General features: G+C 36.0%; 1 protein-coding gene across 1 annotated transcript in view; it reads left to right on the plus strand.

The window, feature by feature from the left end:
* Positions 1 to 13,374, plus strand: part of FAM151B (family with sequence similarity 151 member B) — a 33,236-nt gene extending 19,862 nt beyond the window's left edge. The window contains exons 5-6 of the mRNA XM_067731130.1: positions 820 to 955; positions 13,122 to 13,374. Coding sequence (XP_067587231.1) covers positions 820 to 955; positions 13,122 to 13,281 — 296 coding nt within the window. The 3' untranslated portion in view covers positions 13,282 to 13,374. The remainder of the gene's footprint in view (positions 1 to 819; positions 956 to 13,121) is intronic.
* Positions 13,375 to 18,417: the final 5,043 nt, after the last annotated feature.

An 18,417-nucleotide genomic window follows, 5' to 3' on the forward strand; every position in this document is an offset into this window, starting at 1 on the left:
TAAGTAATGTAAGTATAGCTTCTGTTAGCGACCCCTTTTTCTAATTAAAAAGATATAATTTTCCAGATTTTAAAGGAAAGCAGACCTTTCCCTTCTTTCATGAGGCATTTAGCTGCTAAACTAATGTATTCACATAGGCTTTTTGTAAATTGTTCCTTTACTGACCAGTACTTTTTACAACCTATGGATAGTTTTGATAGAGTGTAGGGGCTATTTTTAAAATATAGATTTTTTTCTGAAGCTGTTTATAAACAGGCAGATATGTTTTCCACAATGTCTAAACATGATTTAAAACATAAAACACATATATAAAAGTCAATTTTAACACTATTTCTATTTTAGATAAAATGTGTAAGTAATTTGGACTAGACCCCCACCCCCCAAAAAAATTGAAGTTAATTATTACTTAAACAGCTAGTAAATACTCTTTCTTTCTCTCGGAAAAGAAAACTTAACAACAAGCAGAAGATATAAGTTTATCGAGAATATTAATGATGCAGAGCCTTAGAATCTTTAAAGTAAATATAATGTCAGAATTTCCTTTTTTTTACTTGAGAGATTAATAAATTCCTTTCTAATGTTTTAATTTTTTGTTTATTGCTCTAGGTCACTTGTGACATTACCTAGATTTAATTTTTTATCTACATTTTCCACTCAAAATTTTTTCTTGCATTAAGTGGTATTTTAATTTCCTGAATCCAAATGGAAATGTTTATGAATTACCTATGAATTTACCTATTCATATGTAATTGAGTTTTTTACTTAATTGACTTGTAGGACTTTGGTTAGAAAGGTTAAATATCTTTCTTTTCATTTCAGGTTACAGTTGGATAATGGTGAAAGAGATGGAATATATATGTAATGAACTAAATCAGCTTGTAACATTTCCTGTCAGAGCAGCATTAGTCAGGCAGTCTTGTTCTCAGTTACTTTGGCTGTTAAAGCAATCAAACAGGTACGTGTAAGTTTTACAATATAGTGTGTGCATGTGAGTGTGTATGAGAGACAGAAAGAAGATGAAAACTGATTATGTAAAGACAACGTGTGTGAGAGAAAGAGACAGAGAATGAACACTGATTCTGTAAGTGCTCGGACTTCCTCACTGGAATGACGATCCTTGATGAACCGCAACATCATGTCTTTCACCTCTGTTCCTCACAAAAGCTTTTGCACATAGTAGGTGCCCAGTAAATGTTTGTCATTTTTTTCATTATGTTATACATTCACAAAAAGTTATAAGTGGGTAAAATAATTTCCCTTTGAATTCTGTCATAATTCCAGAAGTCTTTCCCATATAAAAATTTTATTTATTTATTATTTTTTTTAATTTTTTTTTTGGCCACGTGGCTTGTGGGATCTTAGTTCCCTGACCAGGAATTGAACCTGGACCCTCAGCAGTGAAAGCACCAAGCCCTTACCACTGGACCTCCAGGGAATTCCCAAAATTTTCTTATTTTAATATGTAATAAAAATTGGTTGGACCATATGTTAAATATTATAAAGCTACAGATATTGAAATAGTTTTGATACTGTCTTTTCAGTAGACTAGTCAGTAGAACAGCAGGGAATGTCCAGAAGTAAACCCAACTCTATCATGGAACGTAGAACAGGAAAAATCTGGCATTTCAGATCATTGGAGCAAAAGTTCAATAACTTGTGTTGGGACAACAGGCCAACATTGTAGGAAAAACAAAGTTAACATCTTTCCTTAATCCTTCCTCCAAAATAAATTCCAGATGAATTAAAGACTTGAACAACAAACATTAAATGCATAAAAAAACCACAAGTGATGATTCTTTTTTTATATAGTTTCAGAATGGAGAAGACCCTTCTTAGTAAGGCACAAAACCCAGAAGCTATAAAAGGAAAGTTTGATACATTTGAATACATAAAAATAGGTTCTGGTAAAACCATCCTCAACACATATGTCAAATAGTTGTAAAGAATTCTAACAAATAAAGAATGATCACAAATCATCCAGAAAAAGACCCTGTTTGATAATTCACTATATTGTAGAGAGTAAGGAAGCATATACTCAAACATTAAAGAAGTATCCACATTCCTGTGGGTATTGAGTTTTTACTAAATGCTTTTTTCAGTTTCTATGAAAATAACTATTTTCTCCCTTTATCTATTAATAAAATAAATTTTATTAATATCTTATATATTGAACCATCCACACATTTACAGAATAAACCCCACTTGATCAGAATTTATCATTCTTTTAATGTACTGCTGAATTTTATTGCTAACATTTTAGTTAGGATTTCAGCATTTGAAAGTGAGATTGGTCTGTTTTAGGTATCAATATCATGGATATTTCAATTTCTTTCTCAGTTTTAGGTATCAATATCATGGATATTTCATTAAAAAACTAGGGACCTTTCTTTCTTTTTACATTTTTGGGGATGTTAAAAGTAACATTCAAATGAGGCCTGTACCTGAGTTTTCATAAACTCAACATTGAAACCATTTAAACCTGGTGCTTTGGGGAAAGCTTAACTTATACAGTCTTTTCTATTTCTTACATGGTAAATGGTTGATTTTCTGTATGGTAGCCAATTTTGATATATTGTATTTTCCTAAAAAATTGTTTATCTCACCCAAGTTTTAAGATTTATTTACACACAGATGATTAAAATAGTTTTCTTTTGGTTTCTTCTGTGTCTCTAAAATAATTTCCTTATTTTGTTTATCAGAGTTTTCTCCCTTGTGTCTTGATTAAACTAGAAAATGATGTATTTCTCTTTTTTTTGAAAATGAACTCTTGGATTATGTATTTTTCTGGTTTATGATTTACTAATTTCTGCTTTTTATCTTTTAAAATTCTTTTCGTGTAGTTTCTTCTAATTTCTTGAGTTAGATGCTTATTTTCATTTTTAATATTTATTAATATATTTATTAACATAAATATTTAAGACTATACTTTTTTCTCTGACCACTGCTGTAGCTGTATCTTATTGTTTCTTATGTGTAGGTTTTCATCACTGTTAATTTATAAATATTCTGCAATTGTGGTTTTGTTCTCCTTTGTCTCAAAAGTTGTTTTAAGAGAAAATTTTTTAGGCACTGAGATAGTAGAATTATTTTATTTTGGATTGGTTAATAGTTTTCTATGTTTATTGTATAGTAATCGGATAATGTCTATATTATTTCTACTTCGTAGACTTTATTAAGGTTTTATTAATGGTTTGATATATGGGTATTTGTATGAGTTCATGTATTTTATGAGGATATAGTTTGGCTGTTATAACAGAAACCTAAATTAACAATAGCATAAACTTAAGTTTGTTTCTGTCTCATATAACTGGAAAAGCATAAATAGGCCAGGGCAGATTTGATGCCTTCACAGTGTCGCGGACCCAAAATCTTTCTGTCTTGGTACTTGTTTTCCTTAGGATATTGACCTCATCTATATGGTCAGATTGATTACTGCCATGTCTGAGTTTCAGTTGGTAGAATTGAGGGAAAGAGAGGCTCAGGGCCTGTCCCTGTTCTTCAAGGGCACTGGACACACTCATTGGCTTTAACTTAGTCGTATGCCTATACCTAGCTGCAGGGGAAGCTGGGACATGTAGCTATTATTCTGTACAGTCTTTGGCCTAGTTAGAATTCAGGGGATGGCTAAAAGACAGAAAGGAGACTGGATATTAGAATAAAACTACTGTGACAGGTTAATAACATACATTATTAGTTACGTTATTTAAGTCTTTCATGTCTTACTCTTTGCTTTTAAAAATATTTTTAATGTAATTCTTTGAATAAGTAATATAATCACAAGGTTTAAAAACCAATGAACAGAGTTATACTGTGAAAAGCCTTTCTCCCATTCACCCAGTCCTGCCCAGCCTCACTAAGCACAGTTGTCAGTTTCTTGTTCAACCACATTAGTAGTTTCTTTATGCATATAAAAGTGAATACACAGGATAGAAAGCCCAGAGATCAACCCACGCACATATGGTCACCTTACCTTTGACAAAGGAGGCAGAAATGTACAGTGGAGAAAGGACAGCCTATTCAATAAGTGGTGCTGGGAAAACTGGACAGGTACATGTAAAAGTATGAGATTAGATCACTCCCTAACACCATACACAAAAATAAGCTCAAAATGGATTAAAGACCTAAATGTAAGGCCAGAAACTATCAAACTCTTAGAGGAAAACATAGGCAGAACACTCTATGACATAAATCACAGCAAGGTCCTTTTTGACCCACCTCCTAGAGAAATGGAAATAAAAACAAAAGTAAACAAATGGGACCTAATGAAACTTAAAAGCTTTTGCGCAGCAAAGGAAACCATAAAGAAGACCAAAAGACGACCCTCAGAATGGGAGAAAATATTTGCAAATGAAGCAACTGACAAAGGATTAATCTCCAAAATTTATAAGCAGCTCATGCAGCTTAATAACAAAAAAACAAACAACCCAATCCAAAAATGGGCAGAAGACCTAAATAGACATTTCTCCAAAGAAGATATACAGAGTGCCAACAAACACATGAAAGAATGCTCAACATCACTAATCATTAGAGAAATGCAAATCAAAACTACAATGAGATATCATCTCACACCAGTCAGAATGTCCATCATCAAAAAATCTAGAAACAATAAATGCTGGAGAGGGTGTGGAGAAAAGGGAACCCTCTTACACTGTTGGTGGGAATGTAAATTGATACAGCCACTGTGGAGAACAGTATGGAGGTTCCTTAAAAAGCTACAAATAGAACTACCATATGACCCAGCAATCCCACTACTGGGCATATACCCTGAGAAAACCATAATTCAAAAAGAGTCATGTACCAAAATGTTCATTGCAGCTCTATTTACAATAGCCCAGAGATGGAAACAACCTAAGTGTCCATCATCGGATGAATGGATAAAGAAGATGTGGCACATATATACAATGGAATATTACTCAGCCATAAAAAGAGACGAAATTGAGCTATTTGTAATGAGGTGGATAGACCTAGAGTCTGTCATACAGAGTGAAGTAAGTCAGAAAGAGAAAGACAAATACCATATGCTAACACATATATATGGAATTTAAAAAAAAAAAATGACATGAAAAACCTAGGGGTGAAACAGGAATAAAGACACAGACTTACTAGAGAATGGACTTGAGGCTATGGGGAGGGGGAAGGGTAAACGGTGACAAAGCGATAAAGAGGCATGGACATATATACACTACCAAACGTAAGGTAGATAGCTAGTGGGAAGCAGCCGCATAGCACAGGGAGATCAGCTCCGTGCTTTGTGACTGCCTGGAGGGGTGGGATAGGGAGGGTGGGAGGGAGGGAGACGCAAGCGGGAAGAGATATGGGAATATATGTATATATATAACTGATTCATTTTGTTGTGAAGCTGAAACTAACATACCATTGTAAAGCAATTATACTCCAATAAAGATGTTAAAAAAAAAAAAAGTGAATACAAGTATAGATTCTTATTTTCCCCTCCTTTTTAAAACAAAAGGTATCATATTATATACCTTGCTTATGTTCTGTTGTTTGCTTTTTTTTTTTTTAACTTAGCAATACATCTTGGAGCTTTTTTCAAGGTTCCTCATTTTCCTTTTCTAGGTGCACTGTATTTATGTATGTACTATAATTTATCTAACCAGCCTCCCTATTGATGAACATAAAGGATGTTTTTAATCTTTGGTATTACAAACAATGCTATAATGAATAACCTTATGAGTGTGCCATTTTGCATGTGTGCAAATATTTGGCATCTTTAATTTTTTGGCTACTTGCTCTCTTATGGACTAAGAGAGTTAAAGTCTCCAACTATTAAAGTGTTTTTGTCTACTTCCTCTTCTGCTTTTATAATTTTTGCTTATTAAATGCTCATGATATGTTATTTGGGGCATATTCATATAGGTTTTATTATCTTCATGAAGAATTATACCTTATTATTAAAAGTTCTCCTTCTTGGTCTTGTTTAATGATATTTTTTACCTAAATTCACATTGTCCTTTTGTTTGGCTTGAATAACTTTGCTTTATCTTTTCTTTGAAAAATAAATTTATAAAGTTTTATTTTTCATTGACTGTTTTAAGGCTGATTTATTGTCATTAAAAAAATAATTTTAAACATACAGAAAAGCTGCATAAAACTACTACATCTCCTTTACCCAGATTCCCAAATTGTTTAACCATTCTCTCTCCCTCCATCCCTCTCTCTCCCCCCACCTCTCTTTCTCTCTTTTTTTCTATGTTTTTTTTTCTATCATGATGCCTCATATCCTTAAGTACTGCAGTGTACACTTCCCCACACAAAGATGCACTCTTGTATTACTAGTATGCAACCTTCCAACCAGGAAATCAGCATTGAGGCAACACTGCCATGCAGTCTGCAGACCTCATTCAAATTTATCAACCATTCCAGCAATCCTTCTTATTTTCTTGTGGTCCAAGAAACTCTCCAGGAACATGCATTGCATTTAGTTTGCATCAGTCTCCTTCAAAATAGTTAGTTCCTCAGTTTTTCCCTTCCTCTCGTACACATGACAGTCTTCAAGACTACAGGCCTTTTATTATGAAAAATGTCCACAGTCTCGATCAGTTCAATATTTCCTCATGACAGACCTCAGGTCTTGCATTCTTGGCAAGCTCATCACGTACTTGTCCCAGTTCTCAAATCAGTCACTTCTTCAAGGATCCCTGCTTGATTATAGCAGCAGGTGGTATTTAGAAAGCAAAATCTGGGATTTTAGTATAATCATTGCTCCTAGGGTGTCAGTGCTTCCAGGACCTCTTAATGGACAGAGCTGGAAAATATATGTGTATGTATATGTGTAGTTATGGTCTGTGTATGTATATATGTATGTATATAAAAACACACCTATATAGACTTACATACATAAACATTTCTCTGTGTGTGTGTGTGTGTGTGTGTGTGTGTGTGTGTGTGTGTGTGTTTAACCAACCCATGAGTTCATACTGATATTTCCAATTTCAACCCAACCCCTGAGGGTTCTATCTAGCCTTCTTTCTTTCCATGTTGTTAAATTCCTTATCAGATGCCTAGATACCTAGCTCTCATTAATCTAATCTAACAGTCTTTCTTTTAAAAAGAAGAGTTTAACTTATTTACATTTATTTATAACACAGATATGTTTGGTCTTGTTTCTGTCATTTAAAAGAACAACTAGCATATTTACTATTTCTGTAGCTTTAAAAAGCATTTCACTGTAGCTATTTTCTTTCTTTTGTATTTTTAATTCTGAATATTTGGTAAGTTAGTTTTTTTTTCCTATTGGTTATTTCTTACTGCTACTTTATAAAATATGCTTAATTTACTTCTTTACAAGTGCCCGTTAACTTCCATGAGCAATAATAAAATTAGTGTATTTCTTCACCCCCCTCTCACCTAATTTGAGTTGACGGTACTCTCTTAATGTCCAGCTTTGTACTTCATATTGAATGATAGATTGGCTGGCTGTAAAATTCTTGGCTCACGATGCCTTTTGAATTTTGAGGGCATTGCCCTTCTCCTTTCTTTTTTTTTTTAATATAAATTTATTTATTTTTTTGGCTACATTGGGTCTTCGTGGCTGTGTGTGGGCTTTCTCTAGTTGCAGTGAGCGGGGGCTACTCTTCGTTGCGGTGCTTGGGCTTCTCATTGCGGTGGTTTCTCCTGTTGTGAAGCACGGGCTCTAGGTGTGCAGGCTTCAGTAGTTGTGGCACGCAGGCTCAGTAGTTGTGGCACACGAGCTCAGTAGTTGTGGCTCGCGGACTCTAGAGTGCAGACTCAGTAGTTGTGGCACACTGGCTTAGTTGCTCCACAGCATGTGGGATCTTCCCAGACCAGGGTTCAAACCCATGTCCCCTGCATTGGCAGGTGGATTCTTAACCACTGCACCACCAAGGAAGCCTGCTCTTCTGCTTTCTTTTTATTTATTTATTTAATTTATTTATTTTTGGCTGCATTGGGTCTTCATTGCTGTGTGCAGGCTTTCTCTAGTTGTGGCGAGTGGGGGCTACTGTTCATTGCAGTGCACGGGCTTCTCATTGCGGTGGCTTGTCTTGTTGCAGAGCATGGGCTCTAGGCAGCAGGCTTCAGTAGTTGTGGCACGTGGGCTCAGTAGTTGTGGCTCGCAGGCTCTAGAGCTCAGGCTCAGTAGTTGTGGCACACAGGCTTAGTTGCTCCATGGCATGTGGGATCTTCCCGGACCAGGGCTTGAACCCATGTCCCCTGAATTGGCAGGCAGATTCTTAACCACTGCGCCACCAGGGAAGCCCCTCTTCTGCTTTCTAATGTGAGTGTTGATGTGGCAAAGTGTGAAGCCAGCCTGATTATTTGTTTGCCCTTATAAGCGACTTGATTTTGGAGGGGGGAAATGGGGGAAACTGAATGTAGAAAGTGTTCTTTATCTTTGAGGCCTAGTAATTTTACTAGAATATGTCTCAGTATGGACCATTCTATACCAGTTTTTTCAACAATATGGAGTTTTTTTCAATATATAGATTTAAATGCTCTTCTTTTCTGTAATATTTCTCTGAATTGTATTTTTAAATACTTGTTCTGTTGCCTTTGTACCACTATGTTTTCTCTTTCAGAAACTCCAGTTATGAATATGTAGATCTCCTTTGCCTGTCTTTGGTATCTATTGTTTTCTCTTCAGTCTTTCTTTCCTTTTTATTTGTTTGCATTTTATTTTACTGTATTTTATAATTTGTCTTCTCTGACCCTTACAATATTTTCAACAATGTCTGTTCTCTCTAGTCTAGTATACCTTCAGATTTCACCATATTTCTGTAATAGTATTAATTTTCCACTTCTTTCCTAAGATCTGCCAATTAATATTTTATCATCTCTTTTCTGTTGTCTTGAAACTTCTTCCATGAATTTGTATATCTGCTTTGTGCTCTTCAAAAAGGCAACTGCATCATTTAAAAAATGTGTGGGTTATGGCTTTCATCTGTTTTGTGGCTTTCTTTTTTTTAAGTAGTTTTATATCTGTTTCAGCTATCTGATAGTTTTTTCTAATGATGAGGTTTTTATTTCTCCATCTGCCATGTGTTTTTTCATATATTTTCTTGTACTCTCTTGTATAAAATCTCTGCCAAATTTATTTTGATTATCTGCTTTAAAGAAAGTGAGGTGTTTTTTAGACCAGCTACTTGCCTAAAGTTCATAGTGGAGAGGGATCAGGACTATGCTCTTTATGACCCAGAGAGTCTTACGTGTGACTTGTTTAGCCTTTAACTTCTCCCCAGTCAATGGAGATAAGCCGTTGTTGTGTCTCTAGGTAAGATCTTTCACGTGTCTCTTAAATTTAAACTTTTGGGTTTTCACAGGAACAGTCTGATTCCTACAACTATGGCTTTCCTGTTCTATTTCTTTGTCTCCACTGCTTTTTGAGACCAAATCTAATCCAGGAAAGCTCCCACTCATAGTTCAAGGACACCATTCCCACTGTGCGAAGTGTTTTGGTGGGATATGCCTCTCATCCAGAAGAGTCTCTTATAGGCCTTCTCTGTAATCTGCATACATGAGCAAACTCTCTCCACCTCCTTAACATGTGGCCTTAATTTCTGTTGCTGTTAGAAACTTTCTCACCTGTTTTGTAATTTGCACTTTCAGCTCTCATTGAAGATGGGGTTTCTATTTTCATTCTTTTGTTCTTTTTGTTACTTTAAGGTGATTCTAGGAGAAAAAGGAGGCAGTGCTGACTTTAGGCTGCCATGTTCAAATAGGATGATCCTGCCATCCCATTTCTTTCATTACTTACTGCCTCAGTTTCCTCACCTTCCACTTCTGTGTAGTCAGTTACTCTCCTGAAATTTCTCATTTGAAGATCATACTTTGTTCAAGCCAAATTCTTAACCTCTGCAACATTTGAGTACTGCTGGTCTCCCTTTTCAGTTTGAAACTCCCTTGTCCTTTGGCTCCATGGCATTGCACTAAGTGGATTCTTCTACTTCTCTGTCTAGTTTGTTGTTGTTGTTGTTGTTGTTGTTTTGGGGGGGGGTCCTGTTTTTGTTATTGTTGATTTGTTTTGGAACTCTGTCCCTAATTTTGGGTTTCTCTTAACTTCATCTCTTTCAGAGTCTTTTATTAAATATGAAAGGTAAACAACAAAGCTTTTAAAAAAAATTTTATTGAAGTTTAGTTGATTTACAATGTGTTCATTTCTACTGTACAGCAAAGTGATTCATTTATACATATATATATATATATATATATATATATATATACACGTATATACATTCTTTTTCATATTCTTTTCCATTATGGTTTATCACAGGAGATTGAATATAGTTCCCTGTGCTATACAGTAGGACCTTGTTGTTTATCCATTGTGTATATAAGTTTGCATCTGCTAATCCCAAACTCCCAATCCATCCCTCTTCCAGGCTCCCTCCCCCTTAGCAACTGCCAAGTCTGTTCTCTATATCAGTGAGTCTGTTTCTATTTCATAGGTAAGTTCATTATAAATTCTGTACTAGAGCCCTTTTGATTTACAAAAATCTTCCACAACTCTGTGCCTAACCTGTTCATGTTCTTCATGGTGTCTTTTGATGGAAGGAATTTCTGAATTTTAATGTGTTCAAATTACTCGAGCATATCCTTCATGGCTAGTGATTTTTGTGTCTTGTTTAAGAATTCTTTCCCATCCCCAATGTTATGAAAATTTCTCTAGTAATATATTACATTAAAGCTTTGTTGTTTACCATTAATAAAGGAAATTGAAGATGATTCAAAGAAATGGAAAGATATCCCATGCTCTTGGATTAGAAGGATTAACATTATTAAAATGGCTATACTACCCAAAGCAATCTACAGATTTAATTCCTATCAAATTACCCATGGCATTTTTCACAGAACTAGAACAATTAAAAGACCCAGAATTGCCAAAGCAATCCTGAGAAAAAAGAACAAAGCAGGAGGCATAACACTCCCAGGCTTCAGACAATACTACAAAGCTACAGTAGTCAAAATAGTGTGGTATTAGCACAAAAACAGACATACAGATCAATGGGACAGAATAGAGAGTCCAGAAATAAACCCACATGCCTACAGTCAGTTAATCCTCGACAAAGGAAGCAAGAATATACAATAGGGAAAATACAGTCTCTTCAGCAAGCGGTGTTGGGAAAGTTGGACAGCCACATGCAAGCAATGAAGTTAGAATACACCCTCACACCATATACAAAAATAAACTCAAAATGGCTTAAAGGCTTAAATATAAAACGTAACACCATAAATCTCCTAGAAGAGAACACAGGCAAAACATTCAACATCATTCAGAGTTTATTCTATTATTGAATGACATTTGGATTATTTCATGGTTTTGGCTATTGCAAAGATTGCTGCTGTGAACATTCATATATATAAATGTGAACACACACACACACACATCCTGGTGCAAATGTGCCTGCATTTATAAAGGCTATATCAGAAAGGAATTTCTAGAAATAGAATTTCTAGGTCATAGGGTATTCATACTTTCAGCTTTAGTAGATACTGCTAAACTGTTTCCCAAAGAAAATGCATACACTAGCTACCTGTTTTAAGTTGGATAAATGTCACAAACAATATTCAGCAAAAGAAGCAAGACCAAAAAAATTATATCCTGTATGATTCCATTTATATGAAATTCATTAACAGGCAAAAGTTAAACTGTATTGTCTAGGATGGATATACAGGTGGTAAATAAAGCAAGAAGATGGCAACCCAAAAGACAAGGTTGTGAGGACTCTGGGGGAAAGGCGAGGTTGTGATTGGGCAGTGATATACAGGCGTCTCCTGAGGTGCTGGCAGTGTTTTTTCTTGATTTGTGTTTTGTTACACTGGAGTTCATTTTATAATAATTTGTTAAAACATTTATGTTTTATGCATCTTTTCCTATACATGTTACATCACAATGAAAAGAGCTTTAAAAGTGAAACCTGAGAATTGATTTGAATGAATGCATTTAAAATACCCTTAGTCAATTTTATTTTTCCTACTTTTAGTTTAAATACAGTAGCGGGAGGATTAAAAGAGGCAAAATAACACTGGAAATAAAATGAATAACTTCTTTTAACCTAAATTCGTATCTGTCTTTTTATAACGTTTGATACCATGGTGCTCAATAAAGTAATAAAAATGCCATTTTAGCAAAAATATAAGTTTTTAAAGTAATTCTCATTTTTTTTTTCTGTGTTCCCTACTGTAGTTTAAAAGTCTTTTTGGTTTGTCACATAATACTACTATGGAACAAAATCCAAAGTATTTTCCTTTGTTACATTTCCAGAATGGTGTCATCATCCTTAAGGACAGTAATGTGTCAGTATAACATATATACATTGTTTAGACTGTTTCTTATCATTAGCAGAAGAACTGCTTTGGAGATTTTCCCTGGATTCTGACAAGTTTATGAGGAAAATAAATATGAAAATACTTAACAGCTTCGCATTTCTCTAAACTCTACTAAGAGTAATGTAATAGTAATGTCACAGGAGAAATGAAAATATACGATTTAATTAACATTACAATTCTGAGCATATTCTTATATCCATAATAAATCTTCATATATTATTATTGTTTTTTAACTCCAGAAATACATCTAGGTTTATTCTGTTTGGCATTCGTAGTGACATCTCTTGGCATTCTTGTATCTCATACAGAAAACCCCCGGAAGGGATAGCGGGGCCACTTATAAGTGAATATGAATGTTGGGAACGTCAGTGACATTTGTGTCTCTTCACTGTCCCTTCCAGTCGTGCTTTCGACTGTGGCCTGGCTACTGAAGAAACCAGGTTAGAGCTGTGGTTTTTGTGTAGGGAACAGATGCCTTGATCAGCAACACAATCTCCTCAGTTCTTTTGTCCAAAATTGGGCCCATTTCCAGTGCTACCAGTCTGGGTTTCTAAAGCCATTTAACATTAATTCAGATACAGCGGGACCTAATTTAGGCAACAGCAGTGTGAATTTTATTCTCTCTAGTCCCTTTGATGTTGATGAAGGAATGAAACAGGAAAATATAGTTCCACCAGTGCTAATTAATTTTTTCTTCTGTGTGAATTTGGGTTAGAGACAAATGAGAGTAACTGTTTTTAGGGTTATTGGAATTCTTCATCACTGTTTCTTATCTTTCTCTTTTAACTATATAATTCTGTTTTATTTTAATGCAGGTACAGCCTGACTGTTTGGACTGGAAAAAATGATAGCTATTCCACTGAAGATTTACTTTTTATTAGAGGCCATTTTGACAAAAAAAGAGTTTTCTATGACATCTTGGAACCACAAAACCATGAATTTAAACAAGCCATTGGAATCAAAATTAATCTCTAAGATGAAAATTCTGCTAAATTATTTCATGTTTTGGTTTCATAATCCTTCTTTGCTTTGGTCTGAATTGGTTACCATATAAATTATGATGATTGATTTATGTTCCAGTTTATCGAGTCAAAAAACATTTACTGAGTGCTTACTCTGTTAGGCTTATGTCCTTATAATACTGTACTTACCTAAAAGATTTGGAAAGAAGAGATTGCATTGGGCTAGTATAACAATACTTTAGGAAAATGAATCTTTAAAACTCTTTATAAAAAAATTTTGGTATACTGAAGATAATTGAAAGAATCCACATGTCATACAGCTATTAAATCACATTTTGTTGGCACTAGCATTATAGAGATTTCATAAAAATATGCCATCCTCTTTCCTTTTTCCTGGAGAACTAGTTATTCAGAGACTACAGAATAGTAAGAGGGCTTTAAAAATGTTTTTAACTTTCACAGGGATGAGCAGCTTTCTTATAACAAGATCAAGTCTCTTTACCAAAAACAATACGGATTAAAATTAGATGTATCTAGACCTTCCATATTTGGGGGAGTATGCCGACAGCCGTATATGTTTTTTGTATTCTTTGTTTTGATCATAATACCTAGAGTGAGCAAAATACTATTGGAGAGCAGAATTTTAATCCTGGTAATATATCATTTGATCTTCAAGTTTCTCACCAACATCACCTTGGTTCAGGCCCTTGTTCTACTACTAGAATTTCAAAAACTGGTTCCTCATTACTTCATTCCTCATACTCTACTCAAAGATACCCTGAATATTTCTGCTGAAAAAAAAAAAAAACTTTTAAAAAACACCTCTTTCTTTATGTCAAATCAAAAATCTCTAGGGGAGGGCTTCCCTGGTGGCGCAGTGGTTGAGAATCCGCCTGCCGATGCAGGGGACACGGGTTCGTGTCCCGGTTCGGGAAGATCCCACATGCCGCGGAGAGGCTGGGCCCGTGAGCCATGGCCGCTGAGCCTGCGCGTCCGGAGCCTGTGCTTTGCAACGGGAGAGGCCACAACAGTGAGAGGCCCGCATATCGCAAAAAAAAAATCTCTAGGGGATTCTTAAATTCAACTTTATTGAATTTTATTCTTGCAAGACCCTTCCTAACGTGGTCCCATTCTAAAAGTTAATTCAGTGTCCTCAACACAGTCCTTCATTTCAAAAACAGCTACACCATCTGTAGTCTCCAGATCTTACTTTAACAGTTAATTTCAACTAATATTTTTCACTAGTTGTGTCATACGTAGTAGTTATGTCTCCTCAGCTAGATTATAAAGTGCTTTATGGTAAGAGAGCATTCTTAATTGTATTTACAGTGCCTGGCGTAGTCCTGAGCAAGATATTCAGAAAAATATGTTGCTTCTTTGATTTATTGAAAGGTAATTTACCAATGAATGTCCTAAGATATGTAATTTATCTTTTATCAACCATTTTCTCCCAGTGAATAAAGTAGTGCAATGTAGAGAAAGGAGCTTGGGTTTTGAATTCAGATAGACTTCCCTTACAGCACCACCTCTGTCCCTTAATAGCCATAGATTTGGGGAAATATTTAACCTCATTGAGTCTTGATTTTTTCATCTATAAAATGGGGGAGGGGCGCAGAGGATGAAGCTGCTCTTGTAGGGTTGTTGTGAAGGTTAAGCGAGATTCATGCAATGGAAGCTTGTAGCTCAATGCTCATCACATAGCAAGTGCTCAACAGATAGTTCCCTTCTTTTAGACGTATCATGTGATCATATCCATTGTAGATAGATAGCAGTAAGACATATAACATGAATATTGTATACATATAAATACTTCAAGAAAATGATATTTCCACTTTAAATTTTAGCTACAACTGAATGTGGTGCTATTTGTCAACACCTAAAACTTCACTTTCTATGATTGTTTGCCAACAGCAAAAGATGCAATTTCATAATTATAAAATGTTAATAATTGCAACAAATAACTCTTAAAATTATAGTAAAAAGTAATGTTTACATTATAAATGTTCTAAAATGACCATGCTTTGCTTTTACAAAGAGCTGAATTTATAAATGAATTGCATTTTAATTAAGTTTGAAATCAAATTCATTTGTCCAGAAGATTAACTTTACTACTTTATCCTTAATAATATTTTTTAAAGTATTAGTCTTAAGGCAAAATGCCTTTATATTGAGAAATTTATCAACTGTCATTTAGATTAAGATTTAAAGCTATATTTTAAAGTGTTCTCAGGAATAAAAATTACATAAGAATTATAAAATGTATTCTGTTGAAAGTAAATTTTTAAAAAAATATTTGTCTGCGTCGGGTCTTAGTTACGGCACGCAGAATCTTCATTGCAGCACGCAGGATCTTTCGTTACGGTGCGTGGGCTCTTTGTTGCAGCACGCAGGCTTCTTTAGTTGTGGCGTGCAGGCTCCAGAGAACACAGGCTCAGTAGTTGTGGCAAACAGGCTCTCTAGTTGTGGCACGTGGGCTCAGTAGTTGCAGTGCACGGGCTTAGTTGTCCCGTGGTACGTGGGATCTTAGTTCCCTGACCAGGGATCGAACCCATGTCCCCTGCATTGGAAGGCGGATTCTTAACCACTGGACCACCAGGGAAGTCCCCAAAAGTAAAATTTTAATGGATTTTGGTCCCTATGGAAAAAGGAAAACATTGATCCCTGCTTCACACCATATACAAAAAATAATTAGAGTTGAATCTTAGGCCTAAAAGTGAAAGCTCTAAAACTATAAAGCATTTAGAAGAGAATAAAGGAGAATGTTTTCATGACTTGGAGTAGGCAATTATTTCTTTCCTTTTTTAAATTTCAGTTTTATTGAGATACAATTGACATATAAAATTGTAAGATATTATTAAATACTTGGGAAGAAGTTCACAGACAGAAAATAAGTAAATGTTTTAGTACCACCTATTTTTTTCTCTCCAGGTTCTTAGGTCTAATCTATTGCTGTTAAAATCCCACAACATCCAAATGCTGTCTCCCAAGCCTGCAGAGCAATCCTAGTCCTAGAAGATACTTTTGTACAACATCCAATTTTTCAAAAAATCAGAACTTTTAAAGGTGCAGTAGCTTATGGCCCTGTAAGAGTGATGTGATTGCTAACATACGCATTTATCCAGTTGAAAACTGTTGCAAGTTATTCAGAACAGGTTGTTTATTTGCTTGTTTGTTGGAGCTAGGGTCTTGGATTTTTCCTTGTAATTAAAAAAAAAACTGGGCTTCAACTACTAAGCCTGTGCTCTAGAGCCCGCGAGCCACAACTACTGAAACCCGTGCGCCACAGCTACTGAAGCCTGTGTGCCTGGAGCCCGTGCTCGGCAATGGGAGGCCCACGCACCACAGCGAGGAGTAGCCCCCGCTCGCCGCAGCTAGAGGGAGCCCGCGCACAGCAACGGAGACCTAACAACCAAATAAATAAAATTTAAAAAAACCTAAATACCTAGTGACTATATAGAAAAATGCTCTATTCCTCATCTTGAAATTTAAGATGGGAGCCTTCCTAATATGAGCTTACTATCTTCTTACAATCATAAATTCATGAATCAATGCAAGGAAAATAGTGTGTTAAAAAGAGAGATGAGAATAGCAGCGCTGAAGTACTTTTTAATCTAGAAAATGGGAGTATAATGAATTAGTGAAACCAAGAAGAGCTGATAACCAGCTCTTGGAAGAAGAGGGGCGGGATCCAGCAGCTCTTGGCACCCCAGCAGCAGGAACTCAGGGTCTTTGTTCCAGTGTCCCCCATGAGTGTCACTCTTACTCTTCACTGTGATTGCTCCTCTCTCTCCTTCGTACCTTTGGACTGCCATCCTTTGGTCCAGGGACCTTAATTTGTCCAGTCACTTGTGTCTTTCATGAGGGAGACATGTAACAGGACTTCAGGGCTTAATAGGAACTCTGGGGGGGAGGGAAGGGGACATCTAATTAATGTCTGATAAGCTGAGGTTGTGCAAATAATTCAGAAATGATTCCTACCTCAAGGATCTTACCATCTAGTAGGGGGAGAGAGACTTGTTAACAGTAAGTTGGATATTTGCTGTAACTCCTGTGATGGAACTATATACCAGGTTGTGGTGAGAGACAGCAGTATTTTCTAATTGGGAGAGAATACTTAGGTTGTGTTAAGTAAGATTCACCAGGTAGAGAGAGCGAAGGGCCTTTCGGACAGAGGCACGTGAGCACAGGAACTCTTAAGTGGGAAAGAGCCTGATCTCACTTGTTCAAAAAAGTTTCTGGAGGCACTGTATTTCGAAGCTGAACATTTAGGCAGGGACCAGATTCACTTTCCAAGCTAAGGAGTTTGTTCCTTTTCTTTCAGGCTGTGGGAATCATCCCACCATTTTAAGCAGGGAAGCGTTACGAGTTTTGAGTGTTACAAAGGTGATTCCAGTGGCATGAGAAGGAGCCTTAGAATTCTTGAAGTGAAAGGAGATGACGCCCTGAATTAAGGTGGTAACAAAAGGGGATGGGAAGGCTCAAGAAATAGAGGAAAGGTTAAGAAGGAAGAGCTTGTAAGAGTTTGTAAACTAGTTGAATGGGAAGTATGGGGGAGAAGAACGAGTCTAATATACATATTTTGGGCTTGGGTAACAGAGCGTCAGGTGGTGCTACTGACCCAAACAGGATAGAACAGAGGCCAGGTGTAGCGATATTTCTCAGTGATTTGTTGACATTGCTACTTTATACCAATTTGGGAAGAAAAATGAAAACCCCATCTTCCTGCCTCTGAACTCACCTCCCACTCTGACTTCAGAAAGGATGCTCTTTAATTCTATCAGTTTCTTAAAGAACTACAGCCCCCCTCCCCCGTAATTGCTACTTTACTACATATTTTTAATTATGTCATAATTTTAAACAATGAAGGCTACCCACCCCCACCCCCACTCCCCGAGTCTAACCATCAGAGTAGACAGAAAACAGGCAGGCCTTGAAAGGGGCTCACCCAACCTCCTGTCCTCTAGGGAGGCTCTTTTGTTTCTATGCTTCTGCTTGTGAAAGGGACCAGTCTGACTAAATCTGGCAGCTGAGTTGTTCCAGGTTTGGTTGTTGCTAAAGAATCTTCATGAAGGCTGGTCATTGTCCCTTTCTTCTTTATCCCTTTCTTGGGGTCACATAATGTAGTAAGAATTCAGAAAATTCAATTGAA

The sequence above is a fragment of the Pseudorca crassidens genome, chromosome 3, assembly GCF_039906515.1.
Source record: "Pseudorca crassidens isolate mPseCra1 chromosome 3, mPseCra1.hap1, whole genome shotgun sequence".
Taxonomy (NCBI): Eukaryota; Metazoa; Chordata; class Mammalia; order Artiodactyla; family Delphinidae; genus Pseudorca; species Pseudorca crassidens.